General features: G+C 35.5%; 1 protein-coding gene across 4 annotated transcripts in view; it reads right to left on the reverse strand.

The window, feature by feature from the left end:
* The window catches only part of ERC2 (ELKS/RAB6-interacting/CAST family member 2), a 531,140-nt gene that overhangs the window by 449,987 nt on the left and 57,179 nt on the right, over positions 1-23,974 (reverse strand). For 3 of the 4 annotated variants that reach the window (XM_087745274.1, XM_087745271.1, XM_087745273.1), the window contains exons 3-4: positions 3,921-3,944; positions 2,878-3,294 (exon numbers count right to left, since the gene is read on the reverse strand). In XM_087745274.1, coding sequence (XP_087601400.1) covers positions 2,878-3,294; positions 3,921-3,944 — 441 coding nt within the window. The remainder of the gene's footprint in view (positions 1-2,877; positions 3,295-3,920; positions 3,945-23,974) is intronic. The other variant, XM_087745272.1, reaches the window with a different exon arrangement.

A 23,974-nucleotide genomic window follows, 5' to 3' on the forward strand; every position in this document is an offset into this window, starting at 1 on the left:
ATACTCCACCTGTAAAAACAGAGAAAGCAGAATATTTTAAATGAAGTTTTAAAATGACAAATATTTTGTTAAAGATACAGGAAGATTAACACAATTTGAGTGAATATTAAATAATTCATGAATAGAATTAATTAAAAATGTATCCAAGTTCCAGTTTACTTTTAAAGTATTCTCAGGGAAAAAAAAAACAGTAACTCTGCAAGGCCATTTACACAGGATGAAAACTTACAAACACCAGTTAAAAAAATAAAAATAAAACCATCAGTCCACTGAGGAGACTACTGCAGAAGATTCAACACAGTGATTTCTGTTTTATCATGTTGGATAACTGTATTGTGCAGGATGAAGACTACATGCAGTAACAGTACTTCAAACGACCACTGCAGAATAACAAGGACTTACCAAGCTACACATGAAGATTAAAAGTTGATCCCTTTGGACTTTTAACAAATAGATACAACTATACAGAATATCTAATAATCCCCCAAAGCATGCAGACAACTTCCCATAGCAAGACAGCAAAAGACAAAATTTGAACATCAGAACATTTTCCAAGAGTCCACTTGAACACTCAAATCCAGATTCCTGGAAAAACGAGTAGGCATCTACTAAATATTTAGTTTCTAAGGAGTCCATACACCCTACACATCATACTTCCAGGCTCCCTATAACAAACTTGTGGGGGGGTGGATGAAAACCCATAAATACCATGTGCAACAGGAAGCGAGCTGGAGAGACAGAAGACTTCATCCGAAGTTTTGAATTCTTATAGTAGCAAGGAAATTGTTAGCCAAAATCTCCAAAGCAATAGATAGTTCCTGCCAATCTGACATGGACAGATTCTGCAAACCTAGTACATTTTTAAACCTTGACCAGTTACCATGGCATATCAGCATGTCATAAGCAGAAACTCCAGTAAACCCCATTCTATACTTCAGTACTCGAGAGGAAAGACAACCTCTATATCCTCACATAAATTGAAGAAGAAACAATTTTTTTCCTGGCCCCTGAGGGTAACCGAGGGGAACTCCGAAACACAAAACTAATGCAGTATAAATATAGGAGAAACACACAGTCTACAAGTAGCAGTATGATCACCTTTCAGCATCCCTTGGACTAATCAATAAATTGGATGCCCAAGGACTTTACTTGGAAGCTTACATTTTATCTACTTTTCAAGCTCTCTTTAGCTCTATTTTGCTCACTACTCTTGACTACTGTGCTAATTAGAAACCTTAAAATTTCCACTGTAAACTTATTCATGTCCAATACATATCCAAATTAGGATTCACAAACTTAAGTGATACTGGTGCAACAGGGGAAATACAATCACATAACAAAACAAATAATAAATAGCGAATCATCCATCCTTGAAACAGACTGTATGTACTACTCTGAGAACAGCAGAACTAAATCCAGAAACTTGTCTGCTAGTTATAGAAGTTGTCCCACAATCCTCCCTCATCAAACTCGGTTATCATTCATTCCTTATACAACTCCGTTCAGGAACTATTGACTTTCAGACTTCATCAATGGGTGGCATCACTTTTTAAATTAAAATTCTGCCTGTGAAAAGATTCAAAATCCACACCTTCACAAGAAAACTTCACTGAAATGTATCATTGTGCCCTGCAAATTTTCCAGTTTCCAGGCTTCAGATGGGCCCCAGATACCACTGAGTCCTCAATACATATTCTAGGTTAGAGAAGACAAAAAAAATAAGGGGGGGGGGGGGGGGGGGGAGAAAAAAGCAAATTGAAGTAGCCATAAGCTAAATATAAAAGAATTTGTGCATAGCAAAGAAAATATTTTGACAGCATTCTGTAGGTGTAAATAGCTGTTCTTAATCTCTAGCACTCATACAGTTAGCGATATACAGGAGCCAATAATAGTTTTCTGTGCTCTTGTACTATTTTGTTCATGCTTTGATCTGTCAGGCAAACTGGTGTTTTTACTAGACTGGAAGTTCAATCAGACTACACTGTTGCTGAGTTTCTAAGGAAACAGACCCGCTTGTCCTGATTCCCCCTACAGTGGGGAGCTTGTACTCTATCTCCCTGCAATTTTCACCCTTCTTAGGAAGCAACAGGGTCTTTCTGAGGAAGACTCCACTGTCTTGTTCGCCTGACACTAGCCACATGATAATGCTGATGGGCTGCTGGGATGCAGAGGGGCAGATGGGCTTGGCACCAGGCCAGATTGTCTTTCAATTGTATGAATTCAATCATCCCAAATCCAGTCCCAAAAATGCATTTCACAAGTGACGTGGGCAGCGAGTGCGGGTAGGCTTGAGATCAAATTAAGGACGCCTCAAAGTGCAGTGCAGCCATCACCCCAGTGTTTTAATGTGGCAACATTATGTGGTATATTTACCCAAAAAGCTGGGGCGCTACACATGAAAATACATTAGAAATGCTCATAGGCAGAAGCCTTTGTTTATATGGAAGACAAAACATTTTAAAACACTCATTTCAAACACAAGGGGTATAAAATCAAACACAAAAGTAGCATGCACTCATGACTATTTAATTTATAGCAGCAGCAGGTGTTATCTCCTTCTTCGGTAGTTCTAATCTTCATTTGCCAAATGCTGATTTGGCAAAATATAAAGAATACAAAAAACTATGCAAAGCAACAATGTCAGAGATTAAGCTCCAAATACAATTACTTTTCTTCCATAATTTCTTATACTTGCTTTCAAATGTCATATAGTCCTGCTGTGTATTTACTACAGATGTAAAACAAATGCATGTTATCTTTTTCATGAAAAAATGAGAGCAGAAGAAGAAAACACTTAGATACTCTAAAGCATATTTCTAAAACTGCAGCAAGTACTTTGACAATATCTTTGAAACAAATAAATGAGTTTTTCCTTACCTCTCTAAGATGCATGTTTTCCTTCTCCTTCTGATCTAAAATCACTTCTAAATGATTAACCTGAGATTCAGCCTCTGCCATCCTTCGAGTTCTCTCATTGTCATCTTCCATTCCTTTAGATGGCAAACCTTTACTTTGCAACATCTCCAGAAGCTTTTTTATTGATTCATCTCTGGCATTTAGTGTTTGCTTTTGCGTTTCAATCCTAAGCTCCATTTCTTCTAGCGTTTTTCTCAACAGGAAGAGCTCTTTAGCTTGCCTATCATGTTCTGCTTGAAGTCTTCGGAAATTCTCCTCTGTGAGCTCAATGGTAAAATGCTCAGCCCCTCGGTTTCCACTTTCTTGCTGGAGAAGATGGTTAAGGTCTCTCTGCGTTCTAAGCTCATCTTGAAGAGCCTGGATTGTCATTTGCAGATGCTGCAATAACAAAAAGAAAAAAAAAAAATCAATTTGGGATCTGAATGTAGGATTAGTCTTTGATTAAACTTTTGCTGTATGTTGTTACAAAAATTCATTAGAATCCGTGATAATAGTATATCAAATGACCTTATAAAATAGCAAATGCATGTGACTATTTGTAATGATATCTTTCAAGTGCTTCTAGAAAAAAAAAAAGACAACACACACACACACAAAATAGTGTCAGCTACAGACAAAATAAATAGCAAAGAAAGGCAAACCAACAAACCCAAACACTAGGCAGTGACACATCCATTAGTACAGTCAATATGTACCTATAAAGCTGAAAGACTCAGTATTCCATGTTTTCTAAATGACTTCGTAGACTAAAGGTCATTCTGGCCTTCATGGTGCTCAACAGTACTATTGTTCATAAAGTCAGTCAAAGCACTCACTATAATTGAAGGGGGCTTTGGGGAGGGGCTGAGTTGGGGCTGGTTGGTTTTGTTTTTTTTTCTTTTGGCAATGAAAGCTATGAACATGTTTAGTAAACAGGATTACTGTATCTCTAACAAGCAAACAAAAAAACACAATAAGCAGTACTGAATTTTGAAAAATAAATTGACTGCAAATAGTGGACAAACCTTTGTTCTCCTGGCATCCAAAAACTGAACAGCATGGTAAATGAAAAAATGAAGCAAAATCAACATAAATAAAGGTCAGATGCAAGCAAAGGAGATTCAACAGAAAGAACTTAATTCAACAAAAAGTACCTTCAACAGAAAAAAATTTTATTGAGTTATACAGAAAGGCACCAACAACTTTACAGTACTCAAATATATAAACCTAAACTATAGACAGACTTTACTCAATAGATGTGACGAAGAAAAACGTATTAGAAATAATCAGTCCCACAGTGAATAACATTCCTATTTTATCTTACTGTACACTTTAAGATTTTTCAAAACGCAGTAACTTGTCCCAAAACATTTCTACTGCATCTGAGTACAGGGATCTTTCTCTGTTCAAGAGCTAAATTTTGCACTCCTTATTGAACACAAATCAAAATCAAAAAGGATTTTGCCCATGTTGAGGTTGGAACATAGATAATTATCCTCGATTACTATGGTTTATGATGTTCATTTCAGATTATATTTTTATCTGACAATTTGTTTTTCTTCTTATTTTTTCCCCTCTATTCACTGCCTACACATCATGCTGAATTTATAGAAATATGAATTCCTGAATAGTCACACAGTCTGTACCATTAGACATTTAATTGCAGGAATTAGGGGACTTAAATGCATGGCACCAGACTTTTTTGCATTAATGGATATTCTGCAACTCCACATTCTTAAAAAAAAAAAAAAAAAAAAAAAAGGCCAAACAAACAAAACTTCATTTCATATGATACTACCTTCATGTTTAGCACAATGACATCTAAAGCTGTCAGTTTGTAACAATAATTTAAACTAAATGAAAAATGCAAAACCTTAAGAAAAATAACCTTTTGAAATCATGTCTTTTATCAGTTATTTCAAATGGAAAAAAGTATTGCCAGTGATAGAATTCTGGACAGTTAGACACTTTGAATCTGTTCTATCATTAAATAGCACTGTTTTAATAAATGTCCAGATCTTAATTCTCTTAATATTTGCATGTTATTGGGCACACACTCAGTTAAGAGCATACAAATGTAGGCTACTCATTTATAGCCCTGCTTTTATTTAACGGTAATTCTTATCTTTTCTTGATCTCATCATCTTTTTAATCATTTATATAAACTTAAAAGCTCCCAATAAACTTAAAACTCCTCTAGATGTAGCAATTTTCCCACTTTAAATCTACTAATATACTGAGTGTTTATGACCCCAAGACTGACAGTTTTAGCACAGAAATTCAGTGCATAGATCCAAATCAAATTTTCAAATAGTACATAAATTATATTCAATGATTACCATGAATGAGTGAATTAACAAAGACATGGGAAGGCAATGACAAAGAGGGACAGATGCTGCAAAGCAAACAATCAAAACCATTTCTTTTTAAATGCTTTCTCACTATGTTAAGTCATAGGGACATAATTTTTGTAGATCACTTTAACCAGCCAATACAGTAGTTTTTGTGACGATTCCAAACTAAATCACATCTTGCATTAGAGAAAACAGACTTTACGATACTCTCTAATCCTTTGTAGCTTTGTCACACTGAAAGTTGGAGGAGAGTAGATATTTGAAATCACTGAATTAAAAATAATTCAGTTTTTACTAAAGAGATTGCAAGTTTCCTTTATACAAGAAAATACTATTTTTCTTCACTAGTATTAGAGCAGAAACATGGATGAAATCCAGGTTTAAAAGTATTAAAAAGGAAAAAGAAAACGAGAAACCACCTTGACATTACATTACATTCTTCAATATATGACTATTGAAATGGAAAAGGCAAAGCAGCAGGCAAAAGTAACATTTTGGCTTTTAAAAAAAGTAAATTCTCAGGAAAAAACATGACAGGCACCTCAAAAGAATACATTGGAATATCTCCATTCTCATCTTCGAGCACATTTTAGCTTAGCTGATGATGTTGCTACTTTAAAATTATACTCAATAGTTTGTTTCAGTGGCATGACTGGTAAGGGATTTTATTTTTTTTTTAAAGTATTTAAGAACTCATAATGTTTCTGTCTTGAAGGCTCAAGGAACAGGTTCTTTTTCTGTTCAGGTTTTGTTGTTTTGACTGGTTGGGGGTGACGGGGTGGGTGGGGTGGCACGTGAATCCCAGCTTCTGACAGAACACAATTACGCATGAGACTCTCAGCTTCCACTTACAAAAATACATTTTTATTCAAAGCCTCCAATGGAAACTGTGAGTGTTGCAAATGTGACAAAAATTAAAAAGACCACAATCAAATAAAAAATAAAGTTTATATAAAATTTTTCATTCAATCTTATAATTTAGGGAAACAACTTCATTTTTTATGACTCTGGACTTGGGATCATATAACTGACCTATCTGATGCATCTTTACTTGTTTTTCCTGTTATGGAAGGAAGCCTTGGTTAGATCTTACAGAAAATTTTCCAATGAGTAATTATGGAAAAATAGATTTGTATCGATTTAAACTATTCATAAATTTGCATCAAGCTTGGCAAACAGCGCCTCTCAAAAGCTCAAAAGAATTCAAGAAATATTTTACTTTTTTTTCTTTTTAAATTAGAAGTTTAGTCTTTTAAACTTTTTAATGCTGTTTTAAATTGTCTTTTGTTTTTTAACGGAGTTAGAATTTTTCTAAAGTGCTTCATTTTGATCAAACAAAATTTCACTCAACATTATACAAATAAATATACAAAGAAATCTCCCTTTTAATTAGTTAATTTTCAAGTTGGTATCCACATCAGCTATCAGCCAGAGTTTCAGTCCCAGGGCATTTATTTGAAGAATGAACCTCATATCTATACATTCTTCAAAAGAATGACTGGCTGAAATAACACACATATAAAATTTACTGTGCATAAGCACAGTAAACTAAATCCTCTGCATTCCAAAATTATTTCACTACTAAGCAACAGCAATATTCAGCAACTACCAGTAGTCTAGAAATAGTCAAAAGAAAAGAATTGTTTTCTCCAATCTGAATAATGATTTAAGATACGTCCTCCTAATGTTACATTAGACAATATTTATTACTTGATGATAAAAACTATTTAAAAATAAATGTTTTCCCAAAGTCAAGCAGTCTCTGTACACCAAACACCTATATATCTATAAGACTCTAGCTAAGCAAAGGGAAACTCATTTCTAAAATATTTAAAATGTTCTAAGACAAAAATAAAAGCAAACTTAACATACACGTTGCCAACATACAACCCTTCTGAATGCAACCTGTAAAAGCCAAAACTGGTGGACCAACACACAAATAATTAGAAATCAGAACTCAAACAGCAATTCTGGTTAAGATAAACCAGACAACTTCCTCTTCTGTCCCACAGCAGCCCATGTATGTGGTCCTCAGGTTCTGCCCATAACCGTGTTTGTCACTAAGCACAACAGTAGTTGTGGCTGCTTCTCAGTAATTATGTTAAAACTAACAGCCTCAACTGTGGCAGACTACTGCTACTTTGACATCAGAGAATCCATTTTTGTATACCTTCAAGACTTAGAACCCTCTTTGAACATGATGGACCAGATTTAGACTTGTGCTGGCACAGATTTTTGTATCTGCAGCTAGCTAAGAGAAGGAAAGAACAAATGTTGTGAGGGTGGAAAGAAATTGTATAATTAATTGCAGTAGGGGAGGAATGTAGGAGTGCTGTGAATATCTGTCACACTGCTGTCATTACACAGATATAGAACTGTATGGGATTTAAAAAAAATAACAAGCAAGATCTATCTTTTTTTCCATAATTTCTATTAAAAACAGACCAGTTGACCAGAAATATTTCCATGCCAATTTCTTGGTAATAAATAGTTCTCTCAGAACTTTTTCATTCCTTCTCTATAGCCCAAATCCAAGAGGCAATCCATCGAACTGCACAGGAGGTTCCATTAATCTTTCTCTCAATTAAGCATAGTGCAGGTTTTCAAAATTTGCCCCCATAAATTGAAACAAAAGTATGAAAGGAAGATGAATTAATGCCCCTTCCCAGATTCCAATTCACATTCTACCTCTAATCTGTGCCAACTGGCTGTTCCCAAAGGAACTGCCTGCAGAGAACTGTCCTGCCACAGTATGCCTTGGGCCAGCGCTCACAAGCACTTTCAGACCATCCCAAAGCCTTAGATATACGGTGAACAGTGGAGGAAAGGGAAATCACAAGGAGACTCACTGAAAATTGTTAGTCCACCTACAGAAGTACACAGCTTCTTGTACTTTGCCCCATCAGCCTGGCACCAAAAGCAAAGAAGTTGAAGAATCCAGTCTACTGTCATGTAAAAAATTGCCTGCTACCAACACAGAAGGGAAGTGACAAACCTTGTTTAAGGTCAAGAAAGAAAGAAATTATAGCTGGGGCTGTCTTGACTGGGAAAGCCAACCCGAAGGATTTGGTGGCAGGAAGTGGTCCTATGCTATCATCAAGTGATGGATTTTGAAATATCCATATATAACTTGCTAGTAGTTTTCGGCAATGTAGTGGTAATCTAACAAGCTAATTCCTCAGGCAGGAATCACTCAAATTTGGCACCAGAGCTGCTGAAGGATTCTGAGTATGTTCTTTGATAGTTTCTGCTCTAAATAATTCAGTACAGCACTATGCCTAAAGGGGGTGACGGCAAGATCATCCAGTAGATTTTAAATAACTATTTCTGTAGCCATCCATGTTTTGATATTTTGGTGCTCTATCCAAAAAGAGCTATAGCTACTTTATTGGACTTGAGTGTTTTTCCCCACCTAACGCCTTAATCCTCCCTCTCATCCCCCACTGTCTTTTTATTGACTTCTAGCTCTTCTCTCTCACAGCTCCATTTTCAGATCCTGATTCTCCTGTTTCTGTCCTGCTCCAAACACAAAGATAAAACGTATTAGCTTTGTCTTCTGGGACTCTCTTACCTGGCTTTACAACAATTGAACAGTAACGACTACTGTGGTAACAGTCTCTGTCCTCTCAATGCCAGAACTTCCATATAGCGTGATGATCAAACAACCTGACAAAGTGAAAACCAACTGACAGCAAAACCTTGCAAGTTTAGAAGGAATAATCAGAATCCGGGAAACAGAGCAGGTCCAGGCAACAGACATCCACACACCACGGGGTGGGATGTGAGGTGAGGCCAAACTGCCTTACCTTATACCAGGCAGCTGGCAGTATGGGAATACATAGGAGCACATCAGGATGGATTCATGACAAAGACTTCCAGAAGAGCTGGAAATCAAACCAAACTGAAGATTTCAATATACTTTCTTTTTCCTTTTTTTTTTTCCTTTTATTAATGCACATAAAAGTGACAAAGGATTTTGTCAGCCATTTATGATCTGTTACAGCCTTTGAAAAGGCATGGTCTAACACAGTATTTTTCTGAATGTATTCTTCAAACTACGGATGATTGTTTTAAGCAGTCTCTGCAGCTAACTTCTTGATGGTATGGGATATCTTAGTAAGCAGTCTTGCACGATCACATTATCTCTATGGTGCATGCAACGAAAGGAATAAAATCTACTAACTAAAATGCCCTGTGTCTTGGGACATAAATATAGAATTTACAGGGCTGGATCAGTTGATATAGTCTTGTCTCTTGAGAGTGGCAAATACATGCTGATACACAAGACTGTGGAAAAAATCCTACCGTGTAACTATACACAGTAGAAAGCTACCACTATAACTGAATACATCTGAACAAGTATAACAGCAAATTATACTATCAACTATACTCTCATTTTCTAAAATCAAACTTCCTTATTTATTCTATAATCTGCCACTGCTCCATTTTCATTCTTCACTGTGTGAAGCTCTGTCATTGAAAGGTGACAAACTACTTAAAGGTTTCTTATGAACTGCATCTAAACCAATTTGTACTTTAGTTATACAACTGAAACAAGTATGAGCATTAGACATGCAAATATTTATAACTAAATATTGTTAAGGACAAACATGCAAATCTTTATTTTCTTCTGTAAAAGAAAAATCAAAAAGGGAATTGGAGATATTTTTCTTCATCATCATAAATTAAGAAACGGATTCTACCATGCATTTTCTCATCTGTCTAATGTAATTTAAAATTCTGGCATCCAAACAACACTACTGAGGATCAGCTGACAAGAATTTTGCTTGAATAAGACAGGACTGACAGAAAGAGATGAAAGGAGAAAACAGATGGAATTTGTGAGGAATCACAGGAGATTCAGACCACACACACAAAGCATTTTCAGCATTAAAAATTCTGGACATGCAACAGATGTGAGAACTTCCGCATAACACCGTTTACTGGTAGAACCATGTATTTGAAAGACAATTCTTGTCTACTGGCTTTCCTTAATTTTTCTTTCCTTATGTTTTTAAATTTGGTGCCTCATCAAATTCCATAAAGCTTGCCCTTAATACCATGCTTTGAAAGTTAAATAATGTCATGTATATTTAAATCTGCATTTCTTAATACAGACATTATATTTAATCTGACCTATCAGACTTTGTTACTATTCAGTCAGCTTCTCTGGTCATCTCGCACAAATATTTTGGTGAAAAACAAAGATTGGAAAGACAAAATATTGCCTAAAAACTTTAAGTCGTTGTACAAACATGCATCTCCATTTACAACTGAGGAGTAACCGTAGGCTAAAACATTTTAGTATTGCAAGTTTCATAGTAGTTTTGCATGTAATTCTTAAGACACAATCTGTAAATATATTTCTTTCTCTATTCTCTGGTTTGCTGTGAGCGGAGAGATGTCGTTTTTCATTTATTTCTTTTGCTTTGCCATTTGCCCTAAGTAGGTCTGCTATCACAGATATGGTTTGTCATTCTGTCAAGTAACATTTCTTCATAATAGATATTTACAGAACCATAAATCCATCTCTAAAGCACTGAAGTTCATTTGTTAATTTGGAGTATTTTAGGTAGAAAAAACCTAACCGTATGTCAGAAATACCTTTCCCTATAATCCATTCCTTCCTTCTTCCGCTACATTTCTCCAGCATTGCCAATGCTTTCTGTGGGGTGTGATCTCATTTCAGATCTTTCAAATTCACCTTGCCTCTAAAATGCAATACTACTTTTTTTTTTTTTCTGAAGAAAGCTAGCTGAATACTATTTGTTGAATTATTTATTCAGTGAAGGATTTCTGATATTTATCAACCAGCTTTAACCAAAGTCAGAGCACAGTCTTATCTCTGTGGAGACACAGTACATTTTGCCTCAGTCTACACTTACTAATAGGAATTCAGTTATTGTGTACTTTATACAAACTAGTATCTCAGAAGCAAAAGTTCAGTACAACCTTCTTCATCAATCCCTTTAACCTAGAAAATTTGAATTAATCTATGTTTTCTCCTATTGATAAAAATCCCTTTAATACTCATGGGCCAAAGCTTGTAGCCTGTAATCATAAGAACCAGAAGGCCAAGAGGAAGGGACTTCTAGGAATGTACGGAGTCAAACAAAGCCCTGAGAGGAGTAATCTGCCAAGATACATGTTCACAAAAATGCCCACATCAAGTTCTTTAGTTACTGAAAAAAAAGCTTTAATAGAACATGTAAGTCATCAGTATGATAGCAAAATGCAAGGTTTGGTATTTAGGTGATCGTTACTGGTACTATTACAACTTTTAAGCAGTCCAATTACGCTGTTACGACAAGACTGTGGCCTCCTTTTTTCCCCTCTTCCCTTTGGAAAAATGCTGTAACAATGTTTTTAGGGATGAGCAATGCCAGAATCACTAAATAGTATTTTAGTTGACTGAAAATCACCTGTAACACAGATTCTGACCAATCCGAACACATCTGGAAGAACCCATTTCAAGATTACTTACTACAACTTACTGGGAGGAAAAAACAAAATACATTTTAACAAGGCCTGGAAATCAATGTTAGCTTAAGAAAAGAAGATTCTTTTTTTTTTTTTTTAAACAAAACAAAAACAAAACAAACAAAAAAAACCCTCTATCTGTACCATTAGCTACCCAGGTAAGAACAACGCAAGATTTAGAAGTCCTGGCATTCATATTTAAAAACTATTCCCATCAGATAAAATAACCTTATACAGTGAGAGATCCTCCATCCTCTAATGCGCTGCAGTTTCTCTGATAACTCTTCTCTTGCCAGGATAAATCACTGCCACTCTTTTGGGGGACTGAAGCACTCAAGGTTCTCTAAGGAAGCTTTTAGACCATTTGGGACCATAAACCTTTACTCTCCCCACACAAGATTTCTCACACGGCCTAGGCTCTACATAACCAATCCTTTCGATTTGTATTTTGACTGCCCATGGTTTACCAGAGATGAGCAGAATCTCAATCCTACAGCTAATCCCAGGAGTAACTGCAGTCACAGAACAGAATACCCAGAGCTGCACAGCATCACAGCAGAAGTCTAGGAAAGTGCAAAAGCACTCAAGTCCTTCTCCAAAGAGCAACAAAAATTCCACGCACATCCCAACAACCCCACCCTCAAACCCCACTGTTAATGAAGAGATACAAGATGAAAAGAAAAACAAAAATCCAAAATCCATCATTCCTAGCTCTCTTCTGCTCATAAAACTGTAGATTTCCAGTTATCTCCTCAGCCTTTCATCTAAAGGGAACAGTAAGTTTGCAATTTTGCTGATGCACTGTCTGGTACTTCTGGAAGCCCTTGGTTTTGGGATTGCCTTCTCTGTTGTTAAAACCTTCCTATCCAAGAAGATTTAACTCAGCATCACAAATATACCTCTGAAGTAATAAATCGCTTTATGTAATGAAGTAATGAATAATCACTTGCTTTCAGAAGGTACAAATCTGCAGTAAATTATCAAGTCTTTTCTGTATGTACTATTTGGTGAAGATACTGGCAGATACACAGAAAGCTCCTAAAACTTTGTGAAAAAAAACTTCCTTAAAACTCAACGAGCAAAGTGTTGTTCATTAATAAAGCGTTGCACTGTGTATTTAGAACTGATTGAAATTTTATTTCCATTTTATTTTAACCAAAAAAATTGAGGAAATTCAGAAAAAAATAATTTCCTCCCCGATTTCTACGAAGTTCAAGTTTCCATGAGCAAAGCAGATTTTATTTTCCCGCATAGTGATGTTTAATGTCAAGTTTTTTATCAAATAGTATTATCTTCCTCTTTTGTTATGGTTATAATTAGTGGGTTATTATTCATTTAATGCCCAGAACATCAAAAGTGCCATACCCAGGTTAGTAAATCACATGGAATTTAGCCAACATACTAAATTTTAATACACCTCTTATTATGAAAAGTGCATATGGATGCATTAATGATTATAAGCGGTCAGCCGCTCTGCTTTACATCTTGTTTAAGAGTCAAAAGAAACCATTTCTTTTTTTTTCTACCAGCAAGATCAAACAAGCATGGCCTTAATGCTTTTAATTACGTCTGCTCTATTTCATGTGTCTCATTCGTCAAAGTCACTACTAAAATTATTCTTATTATCCTTTAAGGTAAGTTATTTCTAGTGTTTCCATTCTAACACTTTCACCTAAGAAAACAAGCAGTATACTTTTGTGGTATTTTACCACTTTGCAGTATTAGGCATTAATCAGCTCTCATCTGCATGCCTTTGAATAAGCCCAGTGCACGCAGTCTTTTCTCAGAAAGGCCTTGACCTGTTGTTACTTAAATAGAAAATTTCTTTTAGGTCAATCATTTGTTTTTGAGCCATGCAAATATAATACTAAATATTTTAGACTGATAACAATTACAACTACTTCATCAAATCATTCCCTAAAGGAAAATGTTGAGGAACTTCCAACAAATTTTTTGAGAAAAATTACACAAGTCTTAGAAAATAACTTTTTTGCAATATATAAACTGTACATTAAAGATTGAAAAAGACAATACTACATTGCTATTCCATCACAAAAATGTCAAAGGAAGTATTTAGAACATGAATGAAAATCCAGAATATTGCTGAATTAAGATCATATATAATTGAGCGTGTTAATCGGAAATAACATATTCAGCTCTATGACAGAATTCCTATTTAAGGCTTCCGAAATGCTAACAGCCAAATAACTGAGACCAAGTGAGCAAACATTCACAGAATTTTCAATGATATTGATATTCAAATATTTCTGGCTATCTTTTTTATAAGCAAAAAAAGAAAAATGTTTACATAGAATGATCTAACATATTTCATGGTTGTCATTAAAAATTTTAATTCCTCAGAGCCTTAAACCCAAGGTTCATTTCCTTCCTTTGAGTAGCACTCCTAGTTCTTCACTTGTCTCTGATGCTAGGGCTCAAGTTCTGAGCAGTATTAGGTCCCGAACATACTGGGATTTTGAATGCCCCTGCAACAGAGGTACAGGGACATTCTGAACCATTTCAACTGTACCCTCCAATGAAGGGCAGGAAGACCACCAGCCTTTACCTATGGATGACAGTGCTACTGCAAAAACTGACTAACATTTTAGAAAAGCCATAAAACTCAATACTTCCTGGAGTTTCCATGAGCATTTCCTATACTAAATATCGTGCATACTGAAATTATAGTAATATATATATAGTAATATAGCTGCCACGAAATGCTATTAACTGCACTATATCAGTTTACTACTTCTTACTCAGAAAAGATTAGCAATAAAAAGATAGACTCCTCCAGGCACTGGAAATTATACCGTGTACGAAGGGGATATGAAGAGATTCTCCCCTGATGTCAGTCTTGTCAAACTAACGAGCAATGAAGGAGAGGTACAAATTGAACTTTCAATAAGAAAGGCTACTGACCATTCCCCAGTCTTCAAAGCTGCTGACATGTACCTAAAGTGTCAGAAAAAATGATTAAAATATTATTTGACACAGTTTCACCATAACTACAAGTTTTAATTTTTTTTTTATTCCATAAAATCAGTTACAAATTTATGTTATCAATACAGAAATTGATTAATCAAATGTTAGAAGAGGGAGGGGGGTGTTTTGGTTTTGTGGGGTTGTTTTGGGTTGGTTCAGAGCTCCCCTCACAGTGAAATCACATACTGTGTCCTCAATGGACCAGCAGCAGACTGAACACTGCCCTGTCAGATTCCAGCATAGATTACTGATCTACTGAAGAGCAATTTTTTTTTTTCCCCCTCAGAAAAGCTCTAGGGACTCCATAATTGCTTTTTTAAGCAGTTGTAGAATGCCATAGGATCAACATTCTTCAGTGCTGTTTTGGGGCTTGAGAAGAAATTAGGTTTAGCAATGATCACAGTGGGCCCAGAAATAAAAGCCAAAAGAATATACTAGGAACATTTATTTAAAAAGCAAGATTGTATGTGAGTTAAGATATGCATTTGCCATAAGGAGCTGAGCTCTATTCCCGCTTCTGTGGTCATATACAACTGAAATGCACGGGTTTGAACATCTGGGATATTATATTTGCCTTCTTCCTGGTATATCCATGAGATTGTATTTGGTAACACCAGTTCAGTATGAACCGTTGTGCAAACTTCAGTTAATGAAGAACAGGAAGTTAAGAATTCATTGTTTCTGATTGCCAGCTTTAAAAAAGCGTGATAAGCCAAAAAATATTTGGCAAGTAACTCTCTTTCTCTTTTTGGACAGTAGAACATATTGTCCAGCTTGCTGATTCAGTCAAAATAATAGCGTAGCAAAAATCTTGGATGCTAAAAAGGCCTATTATTTTCTTATTTCTCAAAAACTGAGGTCTAGCTACATTAAAGGAATTCTTTTTGAGGCACTGAGTCAAGAAATTACTTACAAAAGGAGAGCACTGAGAGTAAACAAGGTCACATTTCAAACACTGAAAAACCTGTGGTATTTGATCTTCAGTCCCTCCCTTTTATCTGCTTGATGTTTTGCTATAAAGTTTAGGGGCTTCTGCCAGAAAGCTCACTATTACCTTGAAAAAAATAAAAATAAAACCAATCCTTTTCCTAGATAAAAATCCTGTGAACTGGGCTCCCTTTTCCTATTTTGCAGTCTGCCTCCAAACAAAGAAATATCCCACTTCTTTCATTTTAAAAAAAAAAAAAAAAAAAAAAAGAAAATAGAATGTGATGACAGGAATCTCTGTGGACATAGTACAGGTTCTGCTGGAGCTATCAAACAAAAACGCACAGAAAGGAAAACTATATAGGTATCCAAATAGTGTTTCCAATAATAAGGTCATAACAGACTGAAATAGAGACGGCTGCCATTGTCAGTAAATAGTGATGGACAAAACACTGAATGATGTGAATTATGTTAGAAATATTAAAACAATTATTTCCATAACATACAGCATGTGTTCGTTTCTTAGGTGTCCTCAATATCCCACATACTGTAAAAGTTAACATTTTGCCTATCATATCTAAGAAACAATATGGAGAAATGTAACAGCCTGATATAGCTTGTCCATTTCTCAAAAAGAGATTCTAGTGTTTATTTTACACCATATAGAAAGACACGCAATAGGGAAGATAGAAGACTAGATAAAGCCTCAGCACTGCATTGCAAACATACACATTTAATTTACATGCTTGAAGTTTCTATTTGGGAAATCTTCATTGACATAAGAGACAAATCCATAGCATCACTGAAAGCTGTGGGAGTGGGGCATACTAACATTTTGTATGACCTTCTTATCCTCTCCACCTTTTGAGTTTGAAACTTTCTAACTATATTCTTTTAATGCAGCCCACTAGAAAAATCATATGAATATGTTATTCACATGCCAATTTTAAGCACAGCTTTTAGTAAGCCAGAAATAAAAAAGTGATAAATCAAGTTCCAATTCCAATGTCTCCCTGCTATATTTTAATCAGGCGAAATACATAAAAGAGCACTCTTCAGCTTCTAATTTTTTTTCTCTACTAGGAATAGTACTGTGAGTTGATTAACCATAATACATAATCATTTCCCATTGAAACAATTTGAAAAGGAGCTTTAGAACTATATGTTCTGCTACAGTTAAGGAAAAAAAAAATCAATATAGAGATTTCAGTAGCTCCAATCAAAACAGTGTTCAGTTAGAGCCAACAGAGAAAAATTATGCATCACAAAGCAAGACAACCATCTGGAAAGATATTTCATCCTGAGTTACTGAAGAAGTGCAGATCAGCAGGAAGGAGAAATCATTAAGGAGACAACATTTTGGGCTCAAAAGGTCTACGCAGTTCACAATAATATGCTTTCTTAAGTTATAAGACTTTGGTTTCACAATAAACTTTGTTAAATCTATATTTATTCTTGTCGGATTTAATAGGAGTATCTTCTTGTTATGGCCTAAATGAATCCAGTACATTCAGTAATAAAAAAAGTCTGCAGTTATTAAGTTTTCCCACAAGATGGCACTAAATCCATATCCTGCAGAAAATTATTAACAAGCACAAAAACACAAAGAAAAAAAACTATGGTCACATTCCTAAAATAAATAAATAAACTAACTTTTATATAAGAATTAGAAGTTGTAAGTATTGAAAAATAAAATTAACAGCCTAAGCCCGGTCTTTTCTTAAAAGAGATAACAATTTTCTCTCGTAATTCAACGAGGGGAGGGGGACATGACACAACGGACAGACACAGGCAACACCACAGATATATACATAAACACACTCAATATATACTTGTACATACTTAAAAGATATGTGTCTGTACATGCATATAAAAGTAAATAAATTCCAAGCAGTTGCTCCTCAATGTGTAATACACAAAAGTGTCTGCAGAAACTGAAAATCCGACCCTGAGTCTGACACTGGATTGCCTTGCAAAGGATAATCATTAAAAAGCTAACACGAGGCAACTGAACTTAAAATCCAGTAGCAAAGCGCCCTCTAACTTGGAGCACCCCAAGTGCACAGCCAAGTATCCTCTCCAGAATTACTTAAATGAAGACCAAGGGATCCCCAAACTACAATACTGTTCAAATTGAAATCAAAGCATTACTAGTCTGGAACCTTGCTTTAATTCTTAACTTTAAAACCTTAACTCACAGGCTGACTTATCATCACTAATCAAAAATAGCTGCAATTTTTTCCCAAAACTATGTATAAGGCTACAGAAAAAAAAAAAAAAAGTGTGTTTTTTTTTTCCTTTCCTCTTGGAAGTTTTTCAAAATTTACTAACCCCTGACTTACAGTTAGCACTTCACAACAAATCAAGTTAACCTTGGCTCTTTGTTCCAAGTTCTGATACAGAACCACAATATTTCTAAGCTAGAAATTTCTTACACTAACACCAGTCAGTCAATGCCAAATACAATCATACTGTTTGCACTGCAAACACTAGCAGTCAGGAGCAACGTTTTGTACTTGCATGTTTAAATACGGGATGGCCTTCATTCCTAAGAAGCAATTACAACTATAGTACAGCTACATACATCAAAGAATGGTTAAATCTGTATGTCTTCCTAGTCACCACTCAACACTCAGTACTGCACAAAATACTTAACTGACTCTTACTTAGGCAGTTAAGCATTTAGGATTTTAAGTTTTAAGTATTACCGACTTACATTCTTTAAACATGACTATAAAACCTGTTGTATATTTCTGTAGGAAAAAATATATCAAACTAACGGTATGATTTTGAAATTACTTCACAAACAGCAAGAAATTTCTCAGCTAAGACTACAGATCCACTATTAAACCACTACAGGGGAGCAACTGATTGAAGTAAATACTCAGTTTTAAACTACCTGAAGATTCTTTACAGCTATGATGTTTTTCCCCCACCCTTTTCTTTCCTTGTATGTTGGTGGATTCTTTTTCCCCCAAGTACACAGCATAATCTTAATTACTACAGTGCTGAAATAGCAGCGCAACCCTATGCTGGTCTACTATTTAGTAGTGGTTCCAACTCATGAAGTGCCCAGAAGCCTCCAGGGAGCCTTTCATTGCCAACTGCAATTAAATAAACAGGTACTAAGGGTCATTTGGGGCCAACTGCATTCCATAGTGCTGAATTTTAAATTGTTAGCACTATCTTCTTTTCTGCCAACAGTCTACTTTATCATACTTCATCCTTATTTCTCAAACTGCTCTTAAGCAAACGTGTTGTAAGACTATTCCATTTATACAGCTATTAAGAAAGGAAGGAGTTATTGAAGCTCTGCAACCACTTTTCAACTGGACACAAAACAAAATAATGATTAAGGCAAGAAATGGGAAAGTGATTTCAGGAACTGGTCTTGTGCTCCAAGCCTTATATTCACAAAAAGCAATGCAAGCTCCACAAGCACACCACTACTATTGATTTCCTTTCAACCACCCCACATTGCCGATAAGAACCACAAGATCTGTGGGATGGGTAAGGCATTTTAAAGCCACCTTGGAGTGCAAAAGGCTTATTTAGTTCTAATTGCTAAGATTTTTTTTTCCCAAATCACATGCTTACACATCTGTTGGCTATGTAATACAAACTCGCTGCAGTTTAAGTACAGATTTGTGATCAGAATGAATATCGCCTTCAACACATCCTCCCCTAATCCCCAGTTTTTGCACTGTATGACGGGAAAGGATTTGTCCTATACTGTATAAAAGGAGGTGAGAGTATAGAATCAATACTCATGCTGTCAACCAAAACACTCCATGCACCCTGCTCAGCTACTGTCAGCTTCTGTCAATAATTTAATAAAATGTACGGGCTCTTTCAACTTTTTAAGAAATTATGTAACCTTATATCTTTCTGCTTTTTAATTCATGCTCAGATGTATCTTTATAATGGGATCATTTTATCTTACTCTTGAGCAGCACACAAGAGATGGAGCATATTAACCTTATGAACTGGCTTTACAGCTTTCTACTTTGCTTGAATCTACCTCCAATTCCTCCCTTCTCTTCCATAGTCCACATTTTCTCTACTTTCCTAATCATTTGCAACAAGTTCTCACTCTTATATCTGGTTTATTTTGCTCAACACATATTTTCCAATTGCAGCTTTCCTTTAACTCTAACATTTCCCATATAATGTTGTATTTTCGGTACAACTCATGCAGTAGCAAAATCTTGAACAAGAATATCTGTGTTATTGTGGGTAGGGGGGCTGTTACTTCCCCAAGTATACACACAGACATGATGACTAGTAAAAATAAATAGAAAATAAAACAAAAATTAGCAGAATAAACTATTTTCCAACATGATGGAATGATTTAAAAACCCCTTATAGCCGTATCTGAAGCAATTTAAATGTAAATAAATGTCAGCTATGACAGGCAAAACATAGTGCATAACGCACTGCAGCGTGCCTAGGTGGTCTTCCTCAGTCTGATGGACAAAGCAACATATTATTCAGTATTTAAAGACGTATCACTAAATCCACTTCACAAAAGCCCAAAGTGATGTTATGCATTGTCATTGCTTTGCAGTGAACCACTGTACACATGTAACAATATCCCTGTTTGGGGAATTAAAACCACGCCTTTTTCAGAGTAGCACCTTTAGAGAGAGAAACTCCACTGCGATCATCACGTTGTAAGCAAAACATCAAGTAAACAATTATAAACATCAGAGAAACACAATCTGCTTTGCTGTGCTACACATGCTTTTAAGTTCACTTCTAAAATAAAAATAACTATATAAAAGCAAGCTAAACTTTATGACTGAATGCAGCTGATCTATCAACTTTCATTAGAAGACCATTTGATTTAAACAGAAAGCTTCATGATCCTTTATTATTTTTGCTTTGTGGTATTGCAAAGATTTTCCAAGTTTTAACATTTCTAATATACATGTGTTCAAAGACTGCACTGGCAATCATTATTTAGTGAGAGACAAGTGTGCCCATATAAAACGTTTCTCAAGGAAAACAGAAATATTTTTCTTCTTTTGAAGGATTACAGTGTTTTCCGAGTTCAGTTTCACAACTCTGACTGTAATTTCTATCCTGACTCTCACAAAAGACTGAAAATAAACTAGTAAACTCATAACTCGCACGTTGCTGCAGTTAATCTCTCAGAAACCAGACTACCTAGGTTCAGTACTGCACTTCATTCGTGTTCTTATATCACTTAAGTACTGTAAGATAAAATTAATGTACTGTCAGACATCATTCAGACTCCACACTAGAATTTTAGGAGAATTCTAGGGAAAAACATACTGTTTGAAGCATTAATTACTTACACAATAATCTGATAAACTGAAGACACTATTGAAAATATAAATTAAAATAATCAAGAGTAAGTGAATTTCTATATAAAGGTTATGGGATATACACTTCTATATAAAGGCTAAAGGAGCTAAAGGATCATTCTGTTCCTGCTCTGGCTGGTGTTTGTTGATCCTTAAGTGCAAAACAGTTGGAAATCAGCTGAAATCATGAGTGCTCCCCTCCCCACCCCATAGCCTATATGGCAATAAATAAAGAGCACTACCACTGAAGGCAGAGTGTAACACGCAATATGATGCACTAGTCTTTTTCCCATATTCCAAACTAGTCTTTATAAAGACGTGTCTTAGCCCAGCTATCGCTATCAGTAGTCCTTACTGTTCTCACATCAAATCCAGAAAAGCCAATTCCAAGCTCTCCAGTTGAAATTCCTTCTCTAATAAACAAGAGAATCACCACTCTACAAGGTGGTATTTTCACACCACATTCCTGGTAACAGAAATAGCGTATTCCACTATTCTTTAACAGTTTTATATACACTGATTGCACAGAAAAATTGGTATTTCTAATGTTTCAATCAACTGTACTACTGCCAGAAGCAATAAAATGTTGAATTATAGTTCTCTAATTTAGGGCCATCTAACCACACCAAGAATTGGAAGAGGTCCTGCTCTGATACTGTATAGACAAGATCACTAGTAAGAGCAAAGGATTAATGACAGGGGAACTGCTCTCCACTATGCCACATGCTATGGCTCCCAGAATTTCCAGTGTGCCTTCTCACTCAATCTGTAAAGAAGTAAATGCATTTATGCCACCTTCTAGGAAGCGTACAGTAACACAGATGCTCCTTGAGGTGTAAAATCTGCACCAGAATTCTCTGGATTAAACCTTTGTGCTAGTCAGAAAGCCACATTCAAAGGAAGTTCTTCTAGAGGACACAGTCTACCATAAGTGAGAACTTCTATCAGTCACTATAAATAAAAAAAAAAAGTCTGCATCTTAAGCCATTTAATGTATTACAATTAATACTTCTGAAGAAAATTGCATTTGTTTTTTCAGCTGAAAAACAGAAAAAAGCTGGTTTAATTTTTTAAGTATTGTCTAAGTCTCTTTACAGTCAGAAGTCTACTAGCCCAAGGTGGCAAGCTTGTATATAGTCCTACGTTTAAAATGTGTGAGATCAAAGAAGAGCCGGTTAACTAAACAGTATTATTCCAATCAACTGACATGTTGATTACTAATTACTGATTAATAATTTACTTATTTCCAATTTATGCTATAGGGGGAGGATAAAGTTGCTAGTAACAAGAAGAAGACATCCTACACGCATTTTTTAGAAGTTAATTCTACACAAGAAAAAAATTAAGACCTTTTCTTCAGGAATGATGCCACTTAGTGGTACGGAACTGTCAGCCAATGAGGTAGAGGTGCAAAAACCAGAACAGCCAGACAGCGTGTTCAAAGACAAGAAAAGGACTAGCCATCAAAAAGCATGATCATGGAGCTCAGGAAACAGAGATTTGAACCCCTAGAAGTAAGAATAAAATGGAGCTTAAAAGGCGCTACACTACCTTTTATCTCTAATAGGAACACTTCCCAGAATGCTGGCAGTGAAACCTGCATTGCAGGCTTTATTTTTTTTGTATGATCAATTTCTGTATCAGATACAGAGATGTTAAATGATCACAGAAGAGAACAGAGGTGGTCAATGCAACACTGTCCTTTTGTCAAGTGTGAAATCATTATCTCGGACAAAACAGGATGTAATTCAACAATGCTTTCCCTTCTCTTCCTGCTTCAATTCCTCTGTATTATCATTAATTTACCTTAATCTTAAAAAAAAAAAAAAAATCAAAACAACAAGAAAGATTAGTTTTAAAACTGTAATTTTACTCACTAACATGAGGTACTGACCTCTTTGATGTCTGCAGCAGTGAACCAAAGAGCTGCAGCTCAAAGGCCTATTTCATGCTATTTTTTTAATAACTTTTCTCATAATTTGAAATTCAATGGAATAATGAACCACTTGCTATCACTTCTAACAAAAAACCCCACCACATTCAATCTTTCTTAATATTCAAGCCACGTTAAAGGTACTCTTTGGGGTTTTTTTTTTCCTCTCCAAACTGTGTTCTTACCGAAACACCTTGAGCAGCTTTCATGATTCATCTGTCACACAGACCCTCACTTTAATATTCCCAGTTGTATTGGGAACACGAGTTCAGTCCTAGATATTGAATTTTGTCCACTAAGAGAAAAAAGTCTAGGCTACTTTTACTCTGAAGCTTTGAGAACATGAAAAAAGCCTTTCTAGAAAAGTGTACCTTAAAATAGCACTCCGCCATTTGTACTGCCAAAAACCTTAGTAAAACATATTATACTTTTTAGAGAGGATTTTTTTCCTTTGATAAACAGAGCCTATAGAAATCCTAAGTGCTACCCATATTCAATATGAATCAAATATCTGTCCGTTCCAAAAAAACCCACGCATTTTCCTTGTATGCATATTTACATATAAAAATCTTGTTAGTTGCAGTAAAATGCAAACATGTCTCTGGTTTAGCCTTATTCCTTTTCATCTCACCATTCATTCAAATCCTAGAGGCTGTCTGTATGTTACAGTGTAATCTATTCCAGATTACTTGTATTTGCATAGGGGGAAATTGAAAGTTATTTCTGAGACAAAACAGTAGAAGGATACCCACATAGTCTACAGGTCAAAAAATGCCCCTGGAAAGGGCAACAGGAGATGCTGTCGTCACTGTAGGACTCTGCTGGTTCCCTTCAGTTGCAAAGAGATGGAAAAATAACCCTCTTAAGGAAAAATATTTTTTGTGGCTTTCACACCCACATCAAGTTCACAATGCTTTGCTGTCTATGAGCTTAAAGCTCTTTAATTCTTTAGACCTTTCTCCTCTTTTTAGCAAGTAAAATTGTCCAATAACATAATTAAATAATCAATTTATATTTCCAAGCAACTATTCTTCTGTGATTACTCTGTATTCTGTTTAGCACAGGAAGTA

Source organism: Nipponia nippon, unplaced genomic scaffold (assembly GCF_047370975.1).
Source record: "Nipponia nippon isolate SJK-2023a ecotype South Korea unplaced genomic scaffold, ASM4737097v1 scaffold_9, whole genome shotgun sequence".
Lineage (NCBI taxonomy): Eukaryota > Metazoa > Chordata > Aves > Pelecaniformes > Threskiornithidae > Nipponia > Nipponia nippon.